Source organism: Dipodomys merriami, unplaced genomic scaffold, assembly GCF_024711535.1.
Source record: "Dipodomys merriami isolate MVZ:Mamm:240054 unplaced genomic scaffold, mDipMer1.0.p SCAF_17, whole genome shotgun sequence".
Lineage (NCBI taxonomy): Eukaryota > Metazoa > Chordata > Mammalia > Rodentia > Heteromyidae > Dipodomys > Dipodomys merriami.
The window spans coordinates 17,527,359-17,555,042 of NW_027203048.1; the positions used below are offsets into that span (position 1 = coordinate 17,527,359).

The following is a 27,684-nucleotide window of genomic DNA, read 5'->3' on the forward strand; positions in this document are numbered from 1 at the left end:
GGCGAGCGCTCTACCACTTGAGCCACAGCGCCACTTCCGGTTTTCTGTGTGGTTTACTGGAGATAAGAGTCTCACGGATTTTCCTGCACGGGCTGGCTCCGCGATCCTCAGATCTCAGCCTCCTGAGTAGCTAGGATTACAGGCGTGAGCCCCGGGCGGGAGGCTGCTTGGCTTGTTTATCTTAGAGGGTGGAGGAAAACAGCTGCTTCCCACCTGCTCACCTGCCTCTGGTTATCCTAAGTTACTTGGAACTTAACTTTCTGCATTTCCCATGAGAACAGTGAAGGCTTTAATCTTTTGATCCCTGAGTGATCACATTATCAAGATGAGAAAAGGGAATTTTGGGGCGTGGGGACCGTATTTAGAAGGCTCATACTACAAAAAGAGAGTATTTCATTACCTCTACCTCAGTCCTTGTGAAAAGAGGTGGAAGCAGATGGAGTGAGCCAGGGAAATGTTAAAACTGTCTGGGGGCAGAGACAGTGTGACAGCACACAGGGAAACTAAAAACCTGAGATTGCAATTTGAGTTCACATTTCACATATTAAAATGGCATATCCTAATTATTACTTTAAAAGACCACTTACCCGTGCTGGGATGGTGGCTCAGTGGTAGAGCGCTTGCCTTGCATGCATGAGGCCTTGGGTTTGATTCCTCAGTACCACATAAGAAGAAAAAGCCGCAAGTGGTTCAAGTGGTCGAACGCTAGCCTTGAGCTGAAGAGCTGAGGGACAGTGCCCAGGCCTAGAGTTCAAGCCCCATAACCGGAAAAACAAACAAACCAACCCCAAGACCACTTACCCCTCTTTGGAGGAGATACAAGGGATTGAGTTCAGGGGCTGTAGATTCCCTCAGCTTGGTGCTCTACCAGTGAAGCCCTGTCTCCAGCCCAGTGTTTCAGTGGTTGAGATGGCTTCAAGGACTTTTCTACCTTGACTGTCTTGGAACTCTTTAAGCCTCTAGATCTCAGCCTCCTTCTTGAGTAGTTCGGATTACTGACCTTAAGCCACTAGCTCAAGGTACTAGGGGATCAGACTTTAGGCCTCACAAATGCTAGAATGCACTCTGCTACTGAGCTACACCCCAGCCCACTAAACCTCCTTTCGAAAATCAAATCACTTAGCCAGGTGCTAGAGGCTCTCACGCCTGTAATCCTAGCTACTCAGGTGGCTGAGAGCTGAGGATTGTGGCTTCAAATCAGCTGGAGCAGGAAAGTGTGTGATATCAACTCCAGTGAACCACCAGAAAACTGGAAGTGGTGCTGTGGCTTAAAGTAGAAGAGGGCTAGCCTGGAGCAAAAGAGCTCAGGGACAGCTCCCAGGCCCTGAGTTAAAGCCCCTAGACCAACAAGAGAAAAAAAAATCATATCAACCGACTGTAATCAGCTTTCTACCTGTGGTCGGCCTCTTGTGTAATTTGGAGTATCTGCTAAAGGATGTGGGTGCCGTTTTTAACCAAGCCTCTTGAGGGTGATGCAATTTGTTTTTTATTTTAAACTTCTTTATTGACATAGATTACATAAACTTCACAGTATTGTGGGATAGTGATACTTAGCTAATGTCACAAACACATTTTAACCTTCACAAGGTGAATTGTCATCATGGTGATGCAATTAGTTTTAAAAGACCTAATAGCAATTCTAGAATAGGAACCGAATAATTTACTACTCAATTTTGTACTGTCTAGTAAAAACTGTGGTATGAACTGTGGCTCACTTCAATAATTTCATAAATGAACTCGTCACTAAAAAGCTAAAACCACTTCAAAAAAAACCCTTACTCTTTGTAGGCACTTTACTAAGAGCCTGCATATACCAGGCCTATTAGATCATCTATTAATTCCTAGGTCAACTAAAAAGTTGGAGTAACCTGTCTCCTACCATTGTATATCTTCAAGAAACATGTAAAACCTTGACTTCACTAGTTGACAGCTCCTGATCTTCTGTGCTTTGTCTAATTGTGTATCTTTGAAGTTCATTGTCTCTAGGCATTGATACAACTAGGTAGGGAGGGCATGTGTAAAAAAAGCATACGGTAACAAGAGTGTTATTTCCTATATACAAAGCGCCCAAGAACTATGTTTAGATTCAGCAAATGAAAATTTATTTATACATGCTCATTCAGGTTGCTATTATTGTTAATTTAGGACAGCCTGTACCATGGAACCAACAACGAAGAAGATCTTTAAAGGAGTTTTAGCAGCTGAACTTGTAGGCGTTTTTGGAGCCTATTTTTTGTTTAATAAGATGAACACAAACCAAGGTAATCACAATTCTGTAAGTAGTTATGCTTTCTAGAGGGTTGTACAGGGACACATTTGGGTACTAAATGCTAGTGGCACTTGTGGACACACGTTCTTCAGATTCAGTGCACTGAATGTTTTGATGGACTCGCGGGGAAGCAGGTACATTATTGTAAAATAGGTGACTCTAGTTTGTTAGATTGGGGAGACTCCTCATCCCTCCAAGGCTTGCACTAGTAGGGAAAGGAGAGCAGGAGCCTGGATGGAGGAGACTGGCTGCCTACTCCTTCCCTGGTTGTAGGCTGTGAGACAAGAGAACATCAGGCATTCTCAGGATACTCTTTCTACAGACCATTCTAGTCTTCTCTGCATTAGCAGTGACACTAAAAACCTTTACCAAGTTGTTACTAAAACTCAACATTTTAAAACTATATTAAAGCCCTCAGGCTTTTACATTAGGAAATGCTGCCTTTTCTTTCTTGGGTAGTGACTATTTTGGAAGTTTGTCACTTGTCTTTTTCAGAGTACTCCTGTACCATGGTGTAGTCTATACTTTTAAGCTGTACGTAAAGAAAGCATACAGCTTTTTTTTTTTTTTGGGTGGGTCGTGGGGCTTGAACTCTAGGCCTGGGCACCGTCCCTGTGCTCTTCAGCTCAAGGATAACACTCTACCACAAGAGCCACAGCACCACTGCCAGTTTTCTGAGGTTTATTGGAGATAAGTCTCAAGGCCTTTCCTGCCCGGGCTGGCTTTGAACCACAATCCTCAGATCTCAGCCTTCTGAGTTGCTAGGATTACAGGCGTGAGCCACTGGTACCAGCTCTACCCCAACAGTTTTTAAAAGCAAATTAAAGTTATCAACTTAAAAACTATGATCTTTGTAATTTTGTAATAGGTCAAAGGCTGATTTTTCTTAATATGTTTTAACATTTCACATGATTTTATAAATAGCATCTATCTTTTATTTATAATTTCTTATCAGGGCAATGTGACATCCATAAAAACAATTAAAGAATTCACAGTTCATAACATGCTTTAAAATCTTATTTCTAAGTAAAACATCATACATACAAGTCAAATTAAAAACTCTAAAATAACTTTAAGAAAGCTACATACAAAAGCTACCTAGATTTTGTTGTAAAGAATTTAGCTCTAGGATGACTTTAAAACAAAACCTTTGCTGATACAAGGACACAGGATAACCTATTCCAACAATGCTACCCACAAGACAGTATACTGGAAATGAACTTTACAACTTTGAGGGAGGTGGGGGAGACAAGGGATAGTGGGAGAACAAGAGAGGGGGTAATAATGTTTGACAGGAAATGTACTCATTGCCTTACTCACATAACTGTAACCCCTCTATACAGCATCTTTACAATAAAATAAAACTTTTTTTTTTTTTTGCTGGTCATGGGGCCTGAGCTCTGGGCCTGGGCGCTGTCCCTCAGCTCTACAGCTCAAGGCTAGCACTCTACCACTGGAGCCACAGCTCCAGTTGCAGCTTTTTCTGCTTACGTGGTACTGAGGAATCAAACCCAGGGCCTCATGCATGCAAGGCAAGCACTCTACCACTGAGCCCATTTCCCAGCCCACAAATACATCTTAATGTCTGTGATTCGTAGACCTCAAAGCACTGAATTGTGGATCTATGTGTTAGTATAATGAATTTCTAACCATATCTAATCAAAACTTTTTTTAAAATTTCAGATTTTAGGCAAACAATGAGCAAGAAATTTCCCTTTATCCTGGAAGGTAGGTTTTTCCTTAAGCAAAAATATAATACAAAGTAAATTTTGCAGATAACCTAGAAATTCTATAGTAACTTTATGACTAAAGGCTAAATGAATTTATTTTGTGATAACTGTCCAATTTTCAATACTATTCTCCCCTTATTTAGATCCTTCTAAGACCACACAGTGTGGAAGATTCTCACCTAGTGTAAACTAGACAAGGGCACAGTTAGTGGACTGGATTCTTTCTTTACTTTTTGGTGGTGATTGAACCCAGGTTCCGACACATGCTAGGCAGGTTCTCTAGCACTGAACTACACTCCCATGGATCCTTGGACTTGAGAATGAGACCTCTTTGAGGTGGCAGAAGCAAACCAGAGCTGAAACCTTTAGGTTTGAAAGATTCATTTCCTCCTTTCAAGTTTGCTGTCAGGTAGGTATTAAATTCTACCTAATGGAATCTTTAAGGACTGAACAAGATGACATTATACTCTTAAGGCTAACATTTGATATAATGTAAAAAAGAGTGCTTATTACATAATCAGTAGAATGGCTTGCGCTTACAAGTGAAGTAAAAAATCCTGTGGTTCTTTTCATTTTACTATGCAGCAGTATGTGAAAGCCTGATTTTCTCAATGTTTTAACATTTCACACGACTTTATAAATAACAGCTGTCTTTATTTATAGTTTATTACAAATCCGTTGAAATGTCTGGAATGTATGGAATTAGAGAACAAGATCAAGAAAAGTGGATGAATAGCAAAAATTAAGAGTAAGAAAAAATTTAGTTTATAATTTACTTTGAAATTCTCGTTTTCTTTGTTTTGTGGCGTTTTGGAGTCAGCCTCTTCTTTTTGAAATTTTTCTTTCTTTGGATGATACTTTTTGTGTCTCTGTTGTGTAGCCAATCGTCACGGTCAGCCTCCCACTTAAGCTGTTTGAGGCCTTTAAGAGAAGAAAGATAAGTGTATCACAGGGTAGATTCTGGACTACTATACAACATCCAACTGAGCAGCAGGAACTCCAGGTTTGCCATGGACTGCAGTTGCTCACTTTATTGTCAAAGCCTAATGTCTTAGGAAATGAAAGAAACAAATGATACAGTTTCCCTTTCTTCAGAACACTTTTACTTGAAAAGAAAGAAACTACAAAAGAAAGAAGTATACAAAGGTACTTTTAGCAAACTCATTCTATGTAACAATAGCTCACCTCCCTAAAAACAACAGTTAACAAAAAAATTTGTAGTCTGTAGCCTTTTCTTAGATTTTTAAATACATTTTAATTATGTATCCTCTATAGAGTAGGAGATGAAAAAGCTGTTCATTCAGGTTGTAAGGTCTCATAACAATGTCCTACCAAATATTCATCAGCCAAGTTCTCTGCGTTTGTTTTAGTACAGGGCATGGATCCCAGGGCTCATGGAATACTAGGCAAGTGCTCTACCACTGGCCTACATCCTAGGTGAAGACTATTTTCAAGTTACTTACTTGCATTGTCTTTGTTAGCCATGGCGTTCATACCAAGGTTATCAAACTTGGATCCCATATTTTCATCCAATAGGTGACCAAACTTAAAAAAGGAAAGGGGTGGTGTTAAACATATTAAAACACTTAAAATAATGTAAAACAATTAACTCCTTAAACTAGCAAATTAGCTTTACCTCTTCTGCAGACACAAACAAGCTGGAGTCATTGAAGTTTCCTCTCTTCTTCTTACTTTTTGGTCCTTGAAAAATATGTTTAGATTATTCAGTTTGAACTCTAATGACTTCAAGGCAGAAAAGGTCAAAAGCTATGTACATATGACCATATAAGATGATATTAAGTGAAATGAACCCCAAGATAGGGACACAAGTGGTTTTTTCTTTCTTGCTATTGTTTTTAATGTATTTATAATGTACTGTGTGATTTTTTTTTTCTTTTGTATGTTCTTCTCCCACAGTACAACATGGTTTTCACTGTATTTGATTCCGGTGCCCTGCATCTTGTATATACATTTTTCTATTTGGGGAAGGGAAGAGAAATAACAAAATGCTGAAATAAGGATACAGGTTGACCCATTGCAACAATGAGATGTACAAGACACTATGTTGAAAACAAACTTTACAACTTGGGGCGGGGGGGAAGGGATGGTAGGGGAAAAAAGAAGAGGTAACAATGCTAGGTAGGTTTTTTTTTTTTGGGTCCCATCGTGGGGCCTGAACTCTGGGCCTGAGCGCTGTCCCTCAGCTCTTCAGCTCAAGGCTAGCGCTCTACCACTTGAGCCACAGCGCCACTTCAGCTTTTTTCTTTTTGCTTGTGGTGCTGAGGAATCGAACCCAGGGCCTCAGGCATGCAAGGCAAGCGCTCTGCCACTGACCCAACTTCCCAGCCCCAACAATGCTAGGTAGGAAATGTACTCATTACCTTACTCATGTAACTGTAACCCCTCTGTACAATATTTTTACATTAAAAAACATTAAAAAAAGAAATCTAATGACTTCAAAATGCAATATCTGTCAATACAATTATTTTATTTAAAAACATATTTTGGCAAAAATATAATGGCAAGTGCCTTCTAGTAGTGAGAAAACCCTGGAATTTAAAGATACAATTTGAGAGCTGATATGTATGATTTTTTTTAAAAAAGGCTATCTTAACAAAAATGTTTAGATAACAATAGTGTGTTCTTATTTTTCAGAATTTGCTGAAATATGTACCAAACAAGACTAAATTCTCACAGTGGACATGGGCAAGGTTTGAAATAGTTAAGGCAAAATATAAATTTTAATTCAGAGATCTTATTCTTTGGACTATGGAAATGTCATGAAGATATGTCTACAGTGTTATCAATATACTTTATACTTGTGAACTCATCTATACTTCTGGATCTATAAACTTTTCAAAGTTGACAATAAGAAAATGTTATTTGGGGTATTTATTAACTTAAATTCATACAAGATTCTAAAGGTATATTAATTAGAAATACTGTTATAATGAATTTTCACCTTTCTTGAAATATTACTTTTTTATCTTTGATATCAATGTCTATAGCACTACTAGAGATTATTTTTAAAACAATTATTTTACATTAATGAGTAATGCTTTTATGAATAATCATATCCATAGACAAGTATATGTGTGGCTATTAGAGCTACTTTTGATAGAATAGCACTGGGAAGATTTTAGTTTTTGGCTTCATTTATCCTGTATGTATGTAGCTGTGGTCTCAATTAGAAAGCATTTTTGTGCCACTTTTTTTGGGGGGTCCAGTCCTGGTGCCTCAACTCTGGGCCTGGGCACTGTCCCTCAGCTCTTCAGCTCAAGGCTAGCGCTCTACCACTTGAGCCACAGCGCCACTTCTGGCTTTTTTCTTTTTGTTTATGTGGTGCTGAGGAATTGAACCCAGGGCCTCAGACATGCAAGGCAAGCACTCTACCACTGAGCCAACTTCCCAGCCCGCCACTTTTTAATTCTTAATGATACTGGACACCTATACGCGGATATAATGTACCTCTTTTCGCTCTCTCTCTTTTCCAAATCAATTCCATCAGGTATCCTAAAATCTTAGGCTAATTTCTCCTGAAATAATATTTATTAAAGATATGGTTACCAAGGGAATACCACCTAGTCAAAGGTTCAGGAGGATCTGAGATAAACATTTTTCCCCCCTAATGGATGATTTTTTTGTTGTTGTTGTTGGTTGTGGGGCTTGAACTCTGGGCCTGGGCGCGGTCCCTGAGCTCTTCAGCTCAAGGCTAGCATTCTTGAGCTACAGCATCATTTCTGGTTTTTGAGTTGTTAATTTGAGGTAAGAGTCTCATGGACTTTCGTGCCAGGACTGCCTTTGAACCGCGATCCTCAGATCTTAGTTTCTTCAGTAGCTAGCATTACAGGTGTTAAGTCACTGGTATCCAGCCTAAGGGAGGATCTGGAGAAAAACTCTGCCTTGTATTTAAGCATATGCCACTAGCTAAATATGACCTCATGTCATCTAAAAGCAGGTGATATTGGAAAATGACATAAATACCTACTAGCTGTCTTCTAGCACTAGGGGACAATCTACCAACAATATGTAGATAAAGTTGTTAAAATTGTTTTTCATTACTTTTTAGCTTGGCAAATTAATTTTTATTCAGTATTTATTTGGAAGCAGAAGCTAAATATATTGGAAGCAAAGTATACATTGTTTCCTACAATGTTACCACAAACTTAAAACTATCACTTGACCCAACACTCTTTCCATTTATTAGCACCTTTCAAATGGTATACTCTAAAGCATAATTTTGTAAGATGTAAAGAACGTTGGAAAATAAATTAATGGAAAGAACTGAAATATTTTCTAAAACTGCAGTCACCTAAAATAGGACAGCAAAGTTAATAAATAAGGGTTTTCACAAGGGTCAATGGCAAAGAATGTTTGAGCAAAGGAAAGAGGTATTGATATATATTTACATATATTCAAAAAGTATTTTGAAAATTCAGGATTTGCACATTATGCCCCCTAAATGCTTTAACTATGAATGACAAAATGGTCTAAAATTTTTAAATGTGAGAGGAAAAAACTTAAAGGAGACAATGGTATAGATAATATGAGGGAGATAACAGTCTTCACATTAAAAAAGATCCTCTTGCAAAAACATCTTTTGTGTCTATATGTATGTGTGCCAGTCCTGGTGCTTAAATGCAGGCTTGGGTGCTCTTCCTGAGCTTTTTTGGCTCAATGCTAACTGCACTCTACCACTTGAGCTATAGCTCCCCTCCCAACTCTTTTGGGGAGTAGTTTATTAGAGATAAAAGTCTCATGGACTTTACTGCTTGGGCTGGGTTCAAACCATAGATCTCAGCCTCTTACATTGTTCAGCTAAAGAAACATCTGTAGGAAAAATCTCTCTAAATTATGCAAACTAATTTTATTCTCCAAAATTATAGTGAATACTACTTTTCATGTAGAAACTGCTTAGGTTTAAGAGATTAAATGCATTTTCTTACCTTGAAATGACCCAGCAAAGTCGATATTACCTCCACTCTTTCTCTTGTTTCTCTTAGCATTCACTTCGGAGTCGACTTCATCAAATTCTATTACCCAAAAAAGTTGCATATAAGCTATTTATAAATGACAGGACTGGCGAATATTACTTCAAAGTACACTAAAATCTAAGTCTAATAGCAAGGTACTATACTGTTATTCCATGGGTTTGTACCTTTACAATAACATTAAAACAAAGACTTCAAGCATAAAGGTAACTGGTATACTTCTCTATATTGTACAAGCATATAATTTACTAGGTTAATTAGACCAAATAAAAGAACGTTTGTTTTCAGTACTGGGATTTGAACTTGCTAGGCAGATATTCAATTGCTGAACCTCAATTGCTGCTCCAGTCCTTTTTGGTACTGGTTATTTTTAGGATAGGTTCCTACTACCTCCTGGGTATGTGCTTGGCAACAATCCACCTATTTTAGGCTTCCAAGTCGCAGAGGGATGACAGGCATGTGCCAACTATGAGTTGAAAAGGGTCTTGAGAATTTGCTCCCTGAGCTTGTCTCAAACCATGATCCTCCTTGTTCTTAGCCACCCATACATCTAGGATTACAAGCATGAGCCGCTGCCCAGCTAAAATTGTAACGAAGAAACTTGTGAGGTCCAATGGCAGGAAGTTAGGCAGATATGTGTATACTAACTAGAGCTACATGAAATGCCAAGAAAAGTTAGAAACAGTAAAACAAAACAACACAAAACAGTGTTTGGTGCTCTGTGCTAATTTTTTTGTTGTTGTTGTTGGTTGTGGGGCTTGAATTCTGGGCCTGGGTGCTGTCCTTCAGCTCTTCAGCTAAAGGCTAGCACTCTACCACTTGTGCCACAGCGCCACTTCTGGTTTTCTGAGTGGTTTATTGGAGAGAGAGAGGAGTCTCACAGACTTTCTTGCCCAGGCTGGCTTTGAACCGTGATCCTCAGATATGGGCCTCCTGAGTAGCTAGGTTAGAGGTGTGAGCCACTAGTGCCCGGCTTCTGCTAATTTTTAATAAGATAAAATTTTGATCTTCATCTATTCCATCTAGGTGCAGAACTATGATGAGGACTTTAAAATATTGTTACTTTTTTTTTTTGGTAGTAGTGAGGCTTGAACTCAAGGGATTCATACTGCTAGGCAAGTGCTCTATCATTTGAGCAATGTCCTCTAACCCTATATTCTTTAGTTACTTGGGGGATAGGTCTTGTTTTATGTCTGGGCCAGCCTGGACCACAATCTTCCTATTTATGCTTCCTGAGTAGCTGGGGAGCATATATACTATTATATCCAGCTTCTCACATAGGCTAGGTAAACACTCTTGCTCTGAGCTATACTCCCAGGTTCTTGTCAATTACTCTTCTAACATTAAAAATAGGACAAGTAGGGCTGGGAAGTTGGCTCAGTGGTAGAGTGCTTGCCTTGCATGCATGAGGCCCTGGTTCGATTCCTCAGCACCACATAAGCAAAAAAGAAAAAAGCCGGAAGTGGCGCTGTGGCTCAAGTGGTAGAGTGCTAGCCTTGAGCTGAAGAGCTGAGGGACAGCACTCAGGCCCAGAGTTCAGGCCCCACAACCGGAAGGAAAAAAAAAAAAGAGGACAAGTAACAATATAGCAGGTACTGTATAGAGAGGTTAATCCTTAAGACTAAAGCAAAAGATAAGCACTTAACTCACCTGCTGAAAAAATAAGCATCCACAAAACCCACAAGTAGGAAAATTTACAAAGAAGGAAAATTTACAAGAAGGAAAAAGGTTCTCTTTAAATTTCTGGTCTGTGTGACTATTAGTTTGAATGAATAGCTATATTAAAAATCTTTATTAAAAAACTTGCCACAGCCGGGCGCTGGTGGCTCACGCCTGTAATCCTAGCTACTCAGGAGGCTGAGATCTGAGGATCACGGTTCAAAGCCAGCCCGGGCAGGAGAGACCGTGAGACTCCTATCTCCAATAAACCACCAGAAAACCGGAAGTGGCGCTGTAGCTCAAGTGGTAGAGCGCTCGCCTTGAGCTGAAGAGCTGAGGGACAGCGCCCAGGCCCAGAGTTCAAGCCCCACGACCGACAAAAAAAAAAAAAAAAAAAACTTGCCACATGGAGGAAGAGAGATGCAGTACCTGGAATGCCCTCACTTTCATCTTCCTGCACATCCATAAATGTTCCTCCATCTTCATCAACTTCCTCGAATTCTTCATCATTCATGCTTCCGAGAGAAACTTCATCATCATCCAGGTTGCCAAACTCATCATCACTGCCCTCAGAATCGTCATCTTCCAAGTTTGCCTTCGTCCTTTTTGCTTCTTTCTTTACATTGCTGGAAAACACACAAAAACATCATGCAAAAGAGGGCAGTGTTTTCTAATGTGTGTTAATGCAACTAGCAGAGTATGAGGCTGTTGACTTAAAAGCAAATGACACATTGCAAAGTATATTAATGTTTACTTTTGTAAAGGTTCAGAATGAATACTGTACTGGCTTCCCAAACTTAGCTGAATACATTTTCCTTGGATGTCACATAGTTCTATGGTCTCCTCAACTGCGCGACAACAATTCGGAAAATGCAAAGGAAAAGAGAGTAAGAGAAGAAGAAAAAGTACTTCACCTGGCAAAATCAAGATCATCCTTTCCAGAGGAGAAACAGTTATCATCTTCAAATGTGTCTGCAAGAGAATATAGAAACTGTGACACACTGCAAAGAATAAGAAGGTTGACTGGTCTTCTAACTAATAAAACCAATATAGTGACAGGATTGTTTAAAAGAAGCCCCAAAATGATACAAATGTGACTACTGCTGGTTTATGTCAACAGTTCTTAACCCTTCACTTTGTTATATAACATTCTTAATCACTCAGCTCACTTTTGCCCGTAATATCCCATATTTTATTAACAAATAGTAATAGATTATTTTACAAATTGAATCATAAAAATGTTACCAATCAGCTTTTCAAATTCCTCATCATCCACATCTTCTATACTTTCTTCATCTGCATTCCGGTTTTGTTTCTCTTTAACAACAGCAACTTTCTTATAATACCTAAAATAAAATGCAAGTTACATAGTTTTACTAAAGATTTGATCTTGTGTATACTGAACTGGGTAAGAATGAATGAAATTCGTATTTAATATGTAAGAAAGGTTTTGAATTCAATAATACCTGTAAAGTATATGTGAAGTGTAATAAATTTAGAAGACTTAAGTTTCTAGGCGAGCTCATACCTATAATCCTCGTTACTCAGGAGGCTAAGATCAGACTCTTACCTTCAATTATTCAGCAAAAAGCCAGATGTGGAGATCTTGCTCAAATGGTAGAGTACCAGTCATGAACAAAAAAGCTGAGCGAGAACTTGAGTTCAAGCCCCAGCACTGGCATAAAAAAACAACACAACATACAATTAAGAAGCCAGGAGTTACTGCATATTCCTGATATCTCAGTATTTGAGAAGCTGAGGAAGGACAATTATGAGTTTGATGCTAGCTGGAGCTAACCAGCAAGATGTTGCTGCAGGGGCTGGGAAGTTGGCTCAATGGTAGAGCACTTGCCTTGCATGCCTGAGGCCTGGGTTCAATTCCTCAGCACCATATAAGCAGAAAAAGCTGCAAGTAGTGCTGTGACTCAAGTGATAGAGCGCTAGCCTTGAGCTAAAGAGCTGAGGGACAGCGCCCAGGCCCAGAGTTCAGGCCCCATGACCGGACCCCCCCCCCCAAAAAAAAAAAAAAAAGATGTTGCTGCTGTTGTTATTATTTTGTAGTTTGTGCTGGTCCTAGGGCTTGCAGTCAGAGCCTGGGCACTGTCCCTCAAGGCTAGCACTCTACTACTCTGAGCCATAGCTCCATTTCTGGCTTTTTGGTAGTTAATTGGAGATGAGTCTCATGGACTTTCCTGCGCAGGCTAGCTTTGAACCATGATCCTTAAATCTCAGCTGCCTGGGTAGCTAGGATTATAGCTGTGAGCCACTGGCACCTGACCTAAGATGCTATTTTTTAAAAAGAAAAAACAAGGTAGAAATGAATTGGAGGTGTGACTCAATTAGTAGAGTGCTAGCTGTGAGCAAATAAAGAAATGAAGCCTAAGTTCTACAAACTCTGATTCATAAAACAGTGATTTAACCTTCCCTTACAAAAATGGATAGACATATCATTTGTAATTTTTATAACATGCCAATGACAAAGTATTTTATGGAATCTAAAGCTTTATAAATAGCTCCCCAAATGAAATGACATTAAGTATATTACCTATAGAAAAACACTTCATCCACTGGTATTTGGCTTTCTTCTTTTGCAAGGAACTCCTTGCTATTCACTATAAAAATAAAACCAAAGCATTTAATTTTTTACAGTCCCTCATGGTACTCAAGCTGTGAGACTACATACAATCTTTTTTTTTTTCTTTTCTTTTCTTTTTTGGTATTGGGGATCGAACCCAGGACGTTGCACTTGCTAGGCAAGCGCTTTGCCACTGAGCTACATCCCAGCCTGAGACTACATACAATCTTAAAGCGTGAGCAAGATGGGCAAGAGATTCGGAAGCAAAAAGGACAATGGAGACTCAGCATTCGAAACTACTGATTATAGAAAAAACCGGGTGGTAGGTACACAGTCCACCCACAAGGGAAGGTCAGGGTCTTTGTTGTTTTCCAGTTGGATATGGAATCCAGATTTCAAGATAAATAAAAAAATTCAGTAATAATAATTATCACTATAAACTTGCCATTTTGTCTTGGAAGACAATGACAATACTAGCTATTATAAGAACATCTAGTTGAAAGTATAAAGAGCTTGCTACAATTTTACTTAATACTGAGAAAACTATGAAATGAGAATAATACATTGTATTGACTTTCTGTCTTCACAATTAAAGTTTGACTCATTTGATTACCTTGATAAAGTGGAGTAAAGAATATCAATTGATGTTTTACTTTTCTGTTTCAACTGTCCAAACTTTATACTTACCAGCAAGACTGCGAATGTCCTTTATAAAATGTTTCCTTTTGGGCTGCATCACAACACTGTCAGTATTCTCTGAAATGCAAATCAAACTAATGTAAGACCTAGCTATACTGGCTCATATTATTTTCTAAACATAGCAGTAAAAATGCAATAGTTTATAGAGTGAGGCATACCTTTGCCTTTATGTGGCTTTGGATTTCGGTATACGAATCTATCCAAGAATCTTATTAGTGTGAAATCCTCCAGTGGGTCCCCTGAATACTGAATGTGATTTCCCTGAAAAGCAGAAAGCGAGATTTTAAGAAGTTAATTAAAAAATAATACACTGGTGCATAAGCAACAAATAAAATGTCAGTTATCCCTATCATACATATTTTAAGATGAACTGTGGATTTCATGGATAAATACTATTAATGGAGACCAACAGCCAGGAACCAAACCTTGAAGTGATACACTAGAAATGAGAAAGAGAAGATTCTTTCTCTAGAAAAGCCAGAATGTGGCAACTACAATAGTTTTCTAATGGCATATAACCCATTCATCTTAGAGTGGGAAGAATTATTTGCTATTCTACATTACGTAAGATGCTGCTCCTTTATAAGTGCAATAAAACATACATGATTCTGTCTGTGGGGGAAAACACTATGACCAACAAGTGATAGGTATTTTTTGAATATGCTTACCTCAAGGATAGTCTTTGCAAAAAGGGCCACAGAAGGATGAAAATGCTCAGCTAACTAAAAAGAAAAATGTGAATACATCAGTGTTTCTAAGGTCAACCCATCCCATAATTATAGCATGAGGACAGCTACAAAGTTGAAACTGAAACACATCAGAAAAGTGATTTTTCAAACACTCTTGTCTTAGGACTATTGATACACTTTAAAATCAAGGATTCTACCCAAGAATCCTCATGCCTATAATCCTAGCTATTCTTGAGGCTGAGATCTGCAGATCAGTGTAAAAGCCAGCCGAGGCAGGTATCTTGGAGACTTTTTATCTCCAATTAAACAGGAAATATAAGCAGAGATAGAACAAAAATTCAAGTCCTAGATCCAAATGGGATTGCATAAAGTTGCAGAGCTTCTGCAGGGCAAATGACATAGCTAGCAAGATCAATAGAAAGCCTACGGATTAGGAGAAGATCTTTACTAGCCATACAACGGACAAGGGTCTCATATCTAAAATATACTTGGAACTCAAAAAATTAAACCCCCCAACAACAAATCCGCAAAGAAACAACTGCCCAATAAATAAGTGGGCGAAAGACTTAAAGAGAAACTTCTCTGAAGAAGAAAGAAGGATGGCCAATAGACACATGAAGAAATGTTCAACATCCCTAGCCATAAAAGAAATGCAAATCAAAACAACATTGAGATATCACCTCACTCCAGTTAGAACAGCAAAAATCAAGAACTCTAACAACAACAGATGCTGGAGGGGATGTGGACAGAAAGGAACCTTACTTCATTGTTGGTGGGAATGTAAACTTGTTCAACCACTTTGGAAAGCAGTATGGAGGTTCCTCAAAAGACTTCACATAGAACTCCCCTATGACCCAGCAATCCCACTTTTGGGCATTTACCCAAATGTTTACAAACAAGACCACACTAAAGCTACCAGCACAACTGTTTGTTGCAGCATTATTTACCATAGCTAAGATATGGAACCAACCCAGATGCCCCTCAGTAGATGAATGGATCAAGAAAATGTGGTATATATACACAATGGAATTCTATGCCTCCATCAGAAAGAATGACATTGCCCCATTTGTTAGGAAATGGAAAAACTTGGAAAATATTATATTAAGTGAAGTAAGCCAGGCCCAAAGAAACATAGGTCCCATGGTTTCCCTTATTTGCAATATCTAGTATATATATCAGTCAAGCAGAAAAGGTCAGATAATGTGATATCAGGAAAATGAACCCTTAGATATGTATTTTAATGTTTTTTTCTTTCATGCATGTGTTTTGTTTTTTGTCGGTCGTGGGGCTTGAACTCTGGGCCTGGGCGTTGTCCCTTAGCTCTTCAGCTCAAGGCGAGCGCTCTACCACTTGAGCTACAGCGCCACTTCCGGTTTTCTGGTGGTTTTATTGGAGATAGGAGTCTCACGGTCTCTCCTGCCCGGGCTGGCTTTGAACCGCGATCCTCAGATCTCAGCCTCCTGAGTAGCTAGGATTACAGGCGTGAGCCACCAGCGCCGGGCTCATGCATGTGTTTCTAATGCATCTATAAGATTATCTCTTTGTTTGTTTGTATGTCCCTCCCCCATAGTATAACCCCTGCTTTCACTATATTTGATGTCAGTTGAGGAGATGGGGAAAAACCAGTTGTTTAAGGATACAGGTGGACCTGTTGCAACAATGAGAAGTACAAGTTGTCATGTCCAAAATGAGCTTTACAACGTCGGTGTGGGGGGGGGGGGGGGAAGGGGGGAAGGAGAAGGATGGGGATTGGGGGGGGGAGGGGGGAGGCTGGGAAGTGATGTGAAGGGTAAACAAAGGAGGAGGCTGCAGTGCTTGGTAAGAAATGTACGCATTATCCTGCCCATGCAATTGTAACCTCTCTGTACAGTATGTTCACAAATAAAATAAAATAAAATTAAAAAAAAAATTCAAGTCCTAGAATGATGATTCCTCACCTATTGTGGGAGTTATGTTCCAGAGACCCCTGCACTAGGTGAAAATGAGCAAAACAGCAGCGTTAGCTAGTCATCCCTTGTTATATTACAGTTCACTTATTGCTACTTCACAGATTTTCACCTATTGTGGGGAGGTGTCTCTGGAATGTAATTATTGCAATAGATGAGAAACCTCTACTTTTTTTAAAACTCATGATACAGTGAAACTGCAATAAGTAAACTGTGATATAGCAAAGGACAACTGTATGAGCACGTGCACATGGACATACATGGACAGAATAAAGGACTCCAGGACTGTGGGGGTGACAGATAACTTCATAGGAGTATATTTAACTCACTTTACAAAAGAAATCAGAGAAAGGCTGTTAGAAATACAAATTCTCTTTCCTTTAAAAGTAACTATTTGCAAAAAATTCTAATAATGCACAAAGCAAACTTTATCCATTTTACTGCAGTTTCATGCAGTCATCTACCGATAGAAAGCAATAAAACACCAGGCGCTGGTACCTCATGCCTGTAATCCTAGCTACTCAGGAGGCTGAGATCTGAGGATCACAGTTCAAAGTCAGCCCAGGCAGGAGTCCTGTGAGACTAATCTCCAATTAACCACCAGAAAACCAGAAGTGGGCACTGTGGCTCAAGTGGTATGGTGCTAGCCTTGAACTGAAGAGCTGAGGGACAGCACCCAAGCCCAGAGTTCAAGCCTCACGACCCCCACCCCCAAAAAAACCCCCAAAACAAAAAAAGCAATAAAAAATACAACCATATGTTATTTCGTACAAAGTGAACCCCTTAAAAACCATTTGCTACCAAATATGCAAATTTCATTATTTATTTCTTGTATATATTATTTGCAAGAAAAACGTGAACTAAAAGCTATAGTTACAAAGGCAAGAATATAAAGCATATAAATATAAATTGAATATAAATATATAAAAATATATTAGAAAATATAAAATAAAACAAAAATATATAAAAATATAAATATAAATAGAAGATAATTTGAAATTACTTCACCTTTTTGAGTTCCCAAAGACTTGTGTTTTCAGCTCCACAAAACAAAGGATTTCTACTGAATGGATCGTAAGTATTTAACTGTTTGCCACCTACAAAACAACAATAAATGTATTTCCAAATGCTTTATTCCTAGGACAAGAGGCCACTAAATCTACCACGGTAGGTATAAGTTCCAACATTCTTACTTAGTCCAGTATGTTAGATTTAAAGTTCCAAGTCTTTTAAAGAATTTATTGTCGGGCTGGGAAGATGGCTCAGTGGTAGAGCGCTTGCCTTGCATGCCTGAGGCCCTGGGTTCGATTCCTCAGCACCACATAAGCAAAATGAAAAAAGCCGGAAGTGGAGCTGTGACTCAAGTGGTAGAGCTCTAGCCTTGAGCTGAAGAGCTGAGGGACAGCGCCCAGGCCCAGAGTTCAGGCCCCACAACCGGACCCAAAAAAAAAAAAAAAAAAAAAAAAAAAAAAAAAGAATTTATTGTCAAAGTTTAGTATTTGTTCTTGAATAAAACACACAATGTATTTACCCCAACTACTATAAGGTTTCTATAGTAACTAAAAGTGAAAAAACGTCATAAATGTTAAGACGAAATTAACCTGAAAATGGAATAGGTCTAGTCTTTTGTGGCTATAGAGCCCATGTACTTGTTATCAAAAGCATGTCCAGAAAGAATTCTTACTTGGAATAGATTTACATTACCTTCATATTTTCAGACAATCAAAATTAAAACAAGATTTCATGTCTACTACTGTCTCATAACGCATATGCTTGCCACCCTTCTAAAGGATTACTCTTATTTTGGTCTTCAGGATAACTGATAATTTTTTTTGGCCCTACTATCCTATTAAGACTTAATTTGAGGGGCTGGGAAGGTGGCTCAGTGGTAGAGCGCTTGCCTTGCATGTTCAAGGCCCTGGGTTCGATTCCTCAGCACCACATAAGCAAAAAGAAAAAAGCCGGAAGTGGCGCTGTGGCTCAAGTGGTAGAGCACTAGCCTTGAGCTGAAGAGCTGAGGGACAGTGCCCAGGCCCAGAGTTCAGGCCCCACGACCGGACCCAAAAAAAAAAAAAAAGACTTAATTTGATATGTGTGTTTCACAGAAAGTTTTACTCTAAAATAGTGCTTTAAGAAGTTGTAGAGGAGCCGGGTACCGGTGGCTCATGCATGTAATCCTAGCTACTCAGGAGGCTGAGATCTGAGGACCACAATTCAAAGCCAGCCTGGGAAAGGAAAGCCATGAGACTATTATCTCCAATAAAATACCAGAAAACTGAAGTGGCACTGTGGCTCAAGTGGTAGAGCACTAGCCTTGAGCTGAGGGATAGCGCCCAAGGCCCAGAGTTCAAGCCCCACGACCAACAACAAAATAGAAGTTGTGGAGGGTGAATATGATGATCAAACAATAGAACCAAGAAATTCACAATAAATAATCAAATATTTCAATATATGAAATATAATTAACAGTGTATGGCCAAATCATACTCCATGTATATACCATCTTTGGGTATCATGTGCTCGGGCACTTACAGTGGAAGGAAATGAAATTTATGGTGCATCTGTTTCCACAATTTCTTCATCTGCCTTCCATAGGTCTAACTGGTATATACTAATGTGTGCTTTGTTAATAAAGACATTAGTAACTTACTACGTTAAAAATTTCCTTCTATGGATGCAGCTTAATGGTATAGTTCTTGTCTAGCATGCATAAGGACCAATCCAACCTGCTCTTTTAAAATGAAGATCAAAGAAGAAACTAAGGTAATAATTTAAACATTAAAAGAAACTCACCTTTCAAATTATCAAAGTGTACCCAGGAAGCTGTCTTTGTTTTTTTAGTTTCTGTATTATTTTCAGACAGAGTTTCCTCTGCTTCAATCTTTTTCTCTGCATCTATTTCTGATTCTTTATCTGCATCTGTGATCTGTTCTATGTCATCATCCTCCACATCAACAAAATTTTCTTCGTCATCAGGTCCCTAACAAAAACATACTTTCATTTAATGAGTCTATGTTAAATGGCTCAATGAAATTTTCACTCAATTTTATAATCTATAGTTCTGAAGATTCACTCATTGCAATTTTAACAAAATATGAAATAAAGTGGAATGATGCCATCAATGCTAGTTAGAATGAAAGATTACGCTCTTCAAAACATAATCAATTTTTTTTTTTCTTTTTGTGGCAGTACTGATGCTAATTCAGGGTCTGGGTGCTATCCCTTAGCATTTTGGCTCAAAGCTGCCTAGAGTGGCATTGAAGTGCTATCCTCAGATCTCAGCCTCCTGAGGAGCTAGAGTTACAGGCATAAGCCAAGAGTTTGATCCAAACAAAGTTTTAAGCCAAGAGTTCCTGAAATTTTGGAACTATTCCTTGAAACCATTAAGTTCTCAAATACCTGATATATTATAAATAGTCCTATAAAGCAAGTGCTATTTTTCTTCTTAACATTAAGAAACAGGTTTAAAAGATATACTACTAGCTCTTCTACACCATCTCATAATTGCAGTTTTTAGTGCAGTACAGTTTATTACAAGTGGAAAGGCCTATCAATCTGCTTAACTAGTTAACTATAGTTAATCTAGCACTAAAACTCAGATTCATCAAACTCTAGAACTTATTATAGGCTCTAGTAAATTACGTTGTCATTGAAGCAAAGGAAAATCAAAATACTAATATATCACAGCACCCACTCGATTTAAAAAGCAGTTGTAAAATATACCAGGTGATCATCCAGTTGACTTCTTAAATCTGGTTTTGCTTTAAGGATCTCAGACACAAGATACAAAGCTCCACATATGAATGGTGGCATCTGTACACAAGTAATTTGGAGCAACCTCTTCAAAAAAGCCTTCACCCGGCGCAACACAATGTCAGCTTTCAGAGACTTGTAGACAAGGTTAAGAAACATAGCTTGCTTGGAACACATCATCAACCCTGGGTCCAACATTTTCCTGTAAAATGATTAAAGGACAAATATTTCTTCATAAAATCATCTCTACAACATTTTAGACTCAACAGCCAATCATATAACTGAATCTCAGTGATAATTTCCTTCTTGTTCAAATGAGACCACTTCTGCCCTTATAGATAAAATGTAACTCAGTGACCCTCAGACAGAGTTGATGATGATTAAAAAGGGAAGGAAAGGCATGGGAACAGGAGGCATCAGCCTACCCCCCCCCCCACTTTTTTTTTTTTTTGCCTGTATTTGCCTTTTTTTTTCCTTTTTAAAAATCAATAGGTAGAGCCTTAACAGTGTAATTTTTTTTTTTTTTTGGTCGATCGTGGGGCTTGAACTCTGGGCCTGGGCGCTGTCCCTCACAGCTCTTCAGCTCAAGGCGAGCGCTCTACCACTTGAGCTACAGCGCCACTTCCAGTTTTCTGGTGGTTTATTGGAAATAGGAGTCTCAAGGTCTCTCCTGCCTGGGCTGGCTTTGAACCGTGATCCTCAGATCTCAGCCTCCTGAGTAGCTAGGATTACAGGCGTGAGCCACCAGCACCAGGCTAACAGTGTAAATTTTATACAGATATAGAAAGGCCAAAGAGAAGCTGACTCACAAAGCAGTGGACTAGGAGATGGAGATGAGGGCTTGTCCTTGCATTGCTACTTTACTTTCTGGATAACCTTGGGTATCCAGAAAATAGATCATGAAGACTTTAGGTAATCTATGGCTCAATGTACCAACTGCAAAGTACCCTTTCCATCCATGCCTCTCTGCTCAGAATACTCTTTCTCAACTCTCCATATACACAGCACATGAATTCAATTCATCTACTTCTTTCAGTACCAATATGTATGTTGTCCAGTTTCACAAGCTGTTTCTTTGGCTTTTCTGTAGTTTCACTCAAGGTCCAATAGGAATTCTTTGTTATTATTGCTGTAACCCCAGAATCTTAGGTTATAAGATCAATGTTGGATGGATGCATAACTTTTAAAAGCAGATGGATATTGCCTGTAACCCAATCCAATGTTGGACAGCTTGTTTTGCTAGAAATCCTGTTTTCTTGCTTCTGGGGAATGAACACAGGGACTTGTGCATACTAGACAAGTGCTCTATCACTGAGGTGTTGTCCTAAATTTTATGCCTAGAAATTTTTTCTTTGTCCAAAGCTGAAACCTACTCCTGGGTTATATCCAACCATGAGATCTTAGGTGGCTGGAGCCCAAACTATCCTCAGCAATATATATCAACTACACTTTATTTTATTTATTTATTTATTTTTTGGGTCCGGTCGTGGGGCCTGAGCTCTGGGCCTGGGCATTATCCCTCAGCTCTTCAGCTCAAGGCTAGCGCTCTACCACCTGAGCCACAGTGCCACTTCCGGCTTTTTTTCTTTTTGCTTATGTGGTGCTGAGGAATCGAACCCAGGGCCTCAGGCATGCAAGGCAAGCGCTCTACCACTGAGCCACCTTCCCAGTCCCTCAACTACACTTTAAACTACAAAGCTTTTCAAATATTTGAGCCAATATAGCTATTATGTGTCTCTAACAGGCTGCTCAACTCTAATCTCATGTTTGGGGTGATGGTACTGGGAACTGTATGCAGTGCCTTAACATGTGCTCTACCACTGATCCGTTATCAGAGCCTTGCTCGTATTTTAAAGTACTCCATTCCTAGTTGCTAATTCTAGAGATTCTTCAACTCTTGTGGACCTCCAGACCATAGAATGCTCACAATGAACCCTATCTTCCACATTAGCTTTAACACTATGTGGTGGAATCATTACTTCCTTGCTTCCAAGTACTTTCACTACTGCTAGAAATATAATCACTTATTCTTGTGAAATGTTTTCATACTGCTGTACATACCCATGTCCACCAACTGCCAGTTGTGTAACTGTAGAATCTCTTAGTGATACTTTTAGTTTGCTATTGAATTCTTTACACACTTAAACTTTTCAACATTTCTATCCATTTAACTCAGTTTTAGTTACAAACTCCATCCTATATCACAATTGAGAATTTACACAGGAGAGTCTCCATCATTTAACAAAAAATGTTCCTGAAGTTTTTGACAAATCATATTTCTATAAACCAAATGTCATTTCTTTTGCCCATTAATAGGGAATTTTCTTTAAAAGGATTTTCAGTAAGACCCATAACAAGCAAACACTTCATGAGTTTACAAACCTCATAAAGAAAACCATCTGTGTGAGGTGCTGGCAAAGAGCAATTAAAAACTCAGGAATTATACTTTGCTGTGTTGTATACTTTGCTGTGTTCAATGAACTTGTGATATTACACGGATACAGACAAATGTTTTCAGAAAAATTAGAAGTTCTTTAAATATTACAGCGAAAAACCTTCAAGATCCCAAATCCTACATTTTCAGCCTTGGGACAGTTCCCAAACTAAAAACATTATTACTTAGCAGCCAGCACTTAGTGAGCTGGGTCATGTTAAGAACTTAACATACACCTGAAGATTTTATGTTAGTACATATATTGCTGTAGTGTGGTTTTATGTTCCCTCTTAAGGTCTGTGTGGTAAAGGCTTGGGTTCCAGCAGGGTCCGACTGTGAGATGGTGAATTTTTAAGAGGTGGAGTTTAAGTGGGGGAGGTCTTTAGATCCTTAGGGAAGGACCTAAAAAGAAGACCGTTGCATCTGGCCCTTTCTTCTTACAAAGCTAACATACATTAACTCATCATTAAAGTCCTGGCTCAGTCACTGGCTTTATGATCTTGGGAAAATTTTGCAATCCTCATAACTATACAAGACAGATAACATTATGCTTTGAGTTTATGCTAAATTAACTACTGTTGTACATGTTTCTTTACACACACACACAGAAATATGACATAAAAAATATGTAGCACTGTTGGAAAGACCAGTATACAAAACCTTAATGTTGAAAAAGAGGGTTAAACATGCCCTTGTCTCAAAAAGCTGAGATTACAGGTATGTATTATCATGCCTGGCTGAAAAAAGCATACTTGCCCAGCAGATAACGATGCTCTATGGAGGAGATATAAAGGTAAGAATAAGTAGAAGTTTCTTTCATACCTGAAATCCTATTTCCTTAACATTCCAAAAAGAAATGTAGCAAAATATAAATTTTGCTTTTAACTCAAATAACTCAAAAGTTGGTGAGTACTGAGTTGCTGAGGGTGGCCTCATCTCCAAGTTTCTAACTCTCCTCTGGTCCAAAAGAGAAGCACTGCACTGAACTTGCCACATGAGACCAACTTATTCCTTATGTTCATACATTGTTGTACAGTGTACTTACCTGTATAATGCTGAATAGTATCGATCAGAAATTGTCTGCTGAGAATTCATTACTTGAAAAAGTAACATTAAGGCCTGTACACTGGTACTGAAGTTTACAATATGCAACACCCTGAACAAGGTATCTATCTGCTCCCTCACTTTGTCATCCCCTGTCTCAGAATAGGGGTATGCCCTATTCACACCTGTTAAAAGGGCACTAAGCATTTTTGACTCAATATCCTTTTTCTTGATACAAGTCCGAAAAAAACAAAAATAAAGAGTTATTAATTTGTTAGCCAGTTCACTTTCTTCATGGGAGAGGACCATTTGATTCAAAAAACAAATTGCATAATATTGAGCTTTGGAGCTGATATTTGAGCGAAAGAGAAGCCTTTCTACTTCATCACATACAACTCTTTTCATATTGGGATGTTTACAGAGTAATGTCTCTAACAAATGAGAGGCTTTTGTGGCAATTTTATTCTGAGGATCTCCCAGTTTATTTACTACCTGAACAAGAAGAGCCTTTTCTTGCTCAGGTTTGTTACAAAGAAGCTCATGAGCTGTAATAAGGGCTCTAGTTTTAGTGGCTACTAATGAGTCATGACTTAAAGTTTCTAAGACCTGCACAAATTCAGCTACTGAGTGTTTCAGCTGGTGTTCAAAGTACCACAATATCAGTCTTCTATCTCGTGAATCCTTGTTGCCACTGGACATCTTTTCTAGTTTGTGGAAAGGATGCTGGCTGAAAATTCTTAGCTTCCGGCTATCTGGCAAAAGGTCTGTGATGAGTAACTCTTTGAAAGTATCCAAAGCCATGAGGCACTGTTGTTTGCTGCCTTTCTTTTTAACAAGGTTCACCAGAGTTTCTACAAAGTGGAGTGTGTGAACAGCATCATCCTGGATGAGAAGAATCATGGCTGCCATTCTGTCACCTAGTGTTCCTGAGGATACAATTGCCTTCATCCAGGTAGAAGAGCCTCCCTTTTGATTATTTGTCTTGTTTCTGAATAGGTTGACTTCATGTTCATACAGCTTCTGAGCCAGGGTTTGGTACTTAGACACAACTTCCTGAGACTGGGGTTCCAAAGAATATTCATTGCAATATTCTAGATCAAACCATTTGCCTCCAGGCTTGAGTAACAATGTCTGCCTTTCAAAGAATTCAAAGATGTCTTGCTTCTCTTTGTTCACTTTTGGCACACTGTCATTCTTATCAGAACACTGTTCTGGCTTATTCTTATTTTTCTTCTTGCTGACTGTCTTTTCATTTTCTGCTGAATTTTGCTTTTTCTTATCTATTGTAGATACTTTGGCTTCTTTTTTGCCGGCATTTTCTTCTTTTGCTGGTTCATCATCTTCAATTAAGGACTTTGCATATTTAGCCAAATTAAGGTTTTGAATAAATGCTTCCAATTCACCTTGCTGAAGGTCATCAACTGCTCCTTTTTTGCCTCCGTCCACCACTTCCTCATTCTCATCCAAAGTAACCAGCATAAGATAATCTTGCTGCATGAAAACACAAGAAAGTAAAAAATACATTGTGAATCCAACATTCATTTAAAACTTCATCTTTGAAATTAGTTGAAATCAATGAAACTAATTATTATGGTAATACCTAGAATCCTATCTTATGCCCAAGTAAATACTTCATGGATAATTTTAAAATGTGAACAATGACACCATAAAATAACACAAGTACAAAAGAACTAAACTGACAATTTCAGAGTAGAGAAAACATCCTTCAAATTAAAAAAAAAAAAAGCCTCAGAGTTCACAAAGAACAGGATCAGTTACCATTTCTTCTCACACACAAAGCATACAGCAAACCAACAGACAAATAACAAATGAAAAACAAAATAGCAACAACTCATAGTAAAGTGGTTTTAGTAGCTTAATATGAAAGTTCCCACACATCAGTGATAAAGGGACAAATATCCAGTAGGAAAACCTGCAAAGGATATGAACAGTATAGAGAAGAGAAGGTCCTTCCATGATTTAAAAAAAAAAAAAGTTCAACCTTGCATTTACAGAAATCCAAATTCAAACCACAATGATACATCCATTTAACCTGGTTTGGATAAGTGAGAGAATAAGGTATTTGTGAACAGGACTGATGTGAATGTAAATGGGCACAACCTCTATTGAGGGTTAATTTATCAAAATCAAACTATGGGGTAGGGAAGTGTGGCTCAAGTGGTAGAGAACTTCTCTCTCATGCTGGAGAGCCTCTGGGCTCCATTCTGCAACAACATTAAAACAAGCAAACACCTAAAAGGCACATCCATAGCCTTTAATCTGAAAGTGCACATTTAGAAATGTGAAGCAAATATGTTTAGTGTCATTTAAATTAGTTAAGATTGCAAAAACAAGGCAACAACTTAAATAACCACAATAAATGGCTGGCTAAAATTAAGATATAATAATTTAGGGAGTCATAAAATCAATGACACAAGATTTTTTTTATAGATATACATTAGATTCTTGAAGGTGGAGAAAAGATGCAAAATATATGGTACTGTGTAAAAAATGACACACATAATTCATAGACAGGTGCTGAGTAAGTATCTGCATAGTAAGGTAGAGACTTACTGGAAGACAAAAGTTTTTATCATGTGGCGATATTACCTATTCAGATATTAAAATAAAATTCCTGTAGAGAGTAAGCTATTCTTATAGGTAGCAAATGTCTTTCCTTCTAACCTCATCTTTGGTCTCCAAAGAAAAGAATACTTCTAGAAATCAGAACAAATCCTGCTTATGTATCTGCTTATAATCTTTTTGTCGTTGTTGTTGTTGGTCATAGGGCTTGAACTCTGGGCCTGGGCGCTGTCCCTCAGCTCTTCAGCTCAAGGCTAGCGCTCTACCACTTGAGCCACAGTGCCACCTCCGGTTTTCTGAGTGGTTAATTGGAGATAAGAGTCTCACGGATTTTCCTGCCCGGACTGGCTTTGAACCATGATCCTCAGATCTCAGCCTCTTGAGTAGCTAGGATGACAGGTGTGAGCCACCGGCGCCCGGCTCAGCTTATTACAATCTTTAAATGGAGAAAAGCCCTTTCTCTTACATTTGATTATCTCAATTCTTACTATTCTTCCTTCTTTCTGCGTCGGCTACAGTGCATTTCTGCCTCCACAGCACCAGTTAGGCGCAATTACACTTTGTATCTGCGGTTCCATCTGACAGGTACGTAGCTCTCTCTTGTTCTTCAGGATTTTTTGCTCAACTCTCTTGTCCGAGATCCTCTCTCCGATCCTACCATTTAAAACGGCAATGCCCCTCACTACTTAGCGTCTGAGGAGCAACCACTCACTTCACGTGTTTGATTGCTGTCTATAGCCCGTGCGTTCCGCGAAAGGGGGCTTCGGGAGCGCAGTGAGCACGCGCAAGCACGCCCAACTCTCAGAAGTTGAAATTCCCACACCGCGGATAACACTGGAGCGCGCGGTGAAGACCGAGGCGCCGGGTTTCTCCCGCCTGACCCCGCAAAGAAATGAAAGGGTCTCTACATCCTGGGGCAGGTGATCACGCAAACGTTCTGTGGGAAGGCGCGTGGGAAGCGCCCGCGGCACACTCGGACGGGGAGCCTCGGGCCCAGGCGGCCTCCTCGCCCCCGCGCGAGCGCGGCCGGAGCATCGTTCCGACCCGCGAAGCCTCCCGGGCGCCGGTACCCGCGCCCCTTCCCCGGAGGCCGGGGGCGCTCACCTTAGTGCCTCCGAGGCGCAACACTTCCTCCAGGGAGAACCCATTGTGGGCTTCCACGCTGTCATCCTCGCCTTCCTCATCTGGATCCTCCACGGTCGCCTCCGGGCGCCAGGGCCGCTTGTCATGGAACTCCAAAGGTTTCTTGGCCCCCGACATGGCTAGCAGAGCACGCGCGCCCAGCTAGCGCTCACTTCCGCTCCGCCCGTGA

At 39.3% G+C, this 27,684-nt stretch overlaps 2 protein-coding genes across 2 annotated transcripts; one reads left to right on the forward strand and one right to left on the reverse strand.

The window, feature by feature from the left end:
• Nucleotides 1-2,079: 2,079 nt before the first annotated feature.
• On the reverse strand, nt 2,080-27,668 carry Cebpz (CCAAT enhancer binding protein zeta). Its single transcript, XM_070025383.1, has 16 exons — nt 27,477-27,668; nt 23,791-25,280; nt 20,282-20,513; nt 19,352-19,538; nt 17,567-17,655; nt 14,592-14,645; nt 14,082-14,184; nt 13,912-13,980; nt 13,195-13,261; nt 11,895-11,995; nt 11,564-11,621; nt 11,079-11,275; nt 8,946-9,032; nt 5,636-5,700; nt 5,463-5,544; nt 2,080-4,920 (listed from the first exon to the last, which is right to left on the reverse strand). Exons 1-16 carry the CDS (start codon nt 27,630-27,632, stop codon nt 4,772-4,774), a joined length of 3,186 nt encoding a protein of 1,061 aa, XP_069881484.1. The 5' UTR covers nt 27,633-27,668; the 3' UTR covers nt 2,080-4,771.
• Cebpzos (CEBPZ opposite strand) lies at nt 2,159-6,894 on the forward strand. The gene is made up of 4 exons (XM_070025385.1): nt 2,159-2,261; nt 3,953-3,997; nt 4,663-4,747; nt 6,655-6,894. Exons 1-3 carry the CDS (start codon nt 2,159-2,161, stop codon nt 4,743-4,745), a joined length of 231 nt encoding a protein of 76 aa, XP_069881486.1. The 3' UTR covers nt 4,746-4,747; nt 6,655-6,894.
• Nucleotides 27,669-27,684: the final 16 nt, after the last annotated feature.

What these genes read in the sequence shown, in the direction of transcription:
- Cebpzos (XM_070025385.1), top strand. Translation starts at nt 2,159, where the DNA reads ATGGAACCAACAACGAAGAAGATCTTTAAAGGAGTTTTAGCAGCTGAA. An exon ending in TAAGATGAACACAAACCAAG is followed by an intron (nt 2,262 to 3,952) that starts GTAATCACAATT and finishes TTAAAATTTCAG; the next exon opens with ATTTTAGGCAAACAATGAGC. An exon ending in ATTTCCCTTTATCCTGGAAG is followed by an intron (nt 3,998 to 4,662) that starts GTAGGTTTTTCC and finishes CTTTATTTATAG; the next exon opens with TTTATTACAAATCCGTTGAA.
- Cebpz (XM_070025383.1), bottom strand. Translation starts at nt 27,632, where the DNA reads ATGTCGGGGGCCAAGAAACCTTTGGAGTTCCATGACAAGCGGCCCTGG. An exon ending in ACACTTTGATAATTTGAAAG is followed by an intron (nt 17,656 to 19,351) that starts GTGAGTTTCTTT and finishes GTTGTTTTGTAG; the next exon opens with GTGGCAAACAGTTAAATACT. An exon ending in GGACATTCGCAGTCTTGCTG is followed by an intron (nt 13,262 to 13,911) that starts GTAAGTATAAAG and finishes TTATTTTTATAG; the next exon opens with TGAATAGCAAGGAGTTCCTT.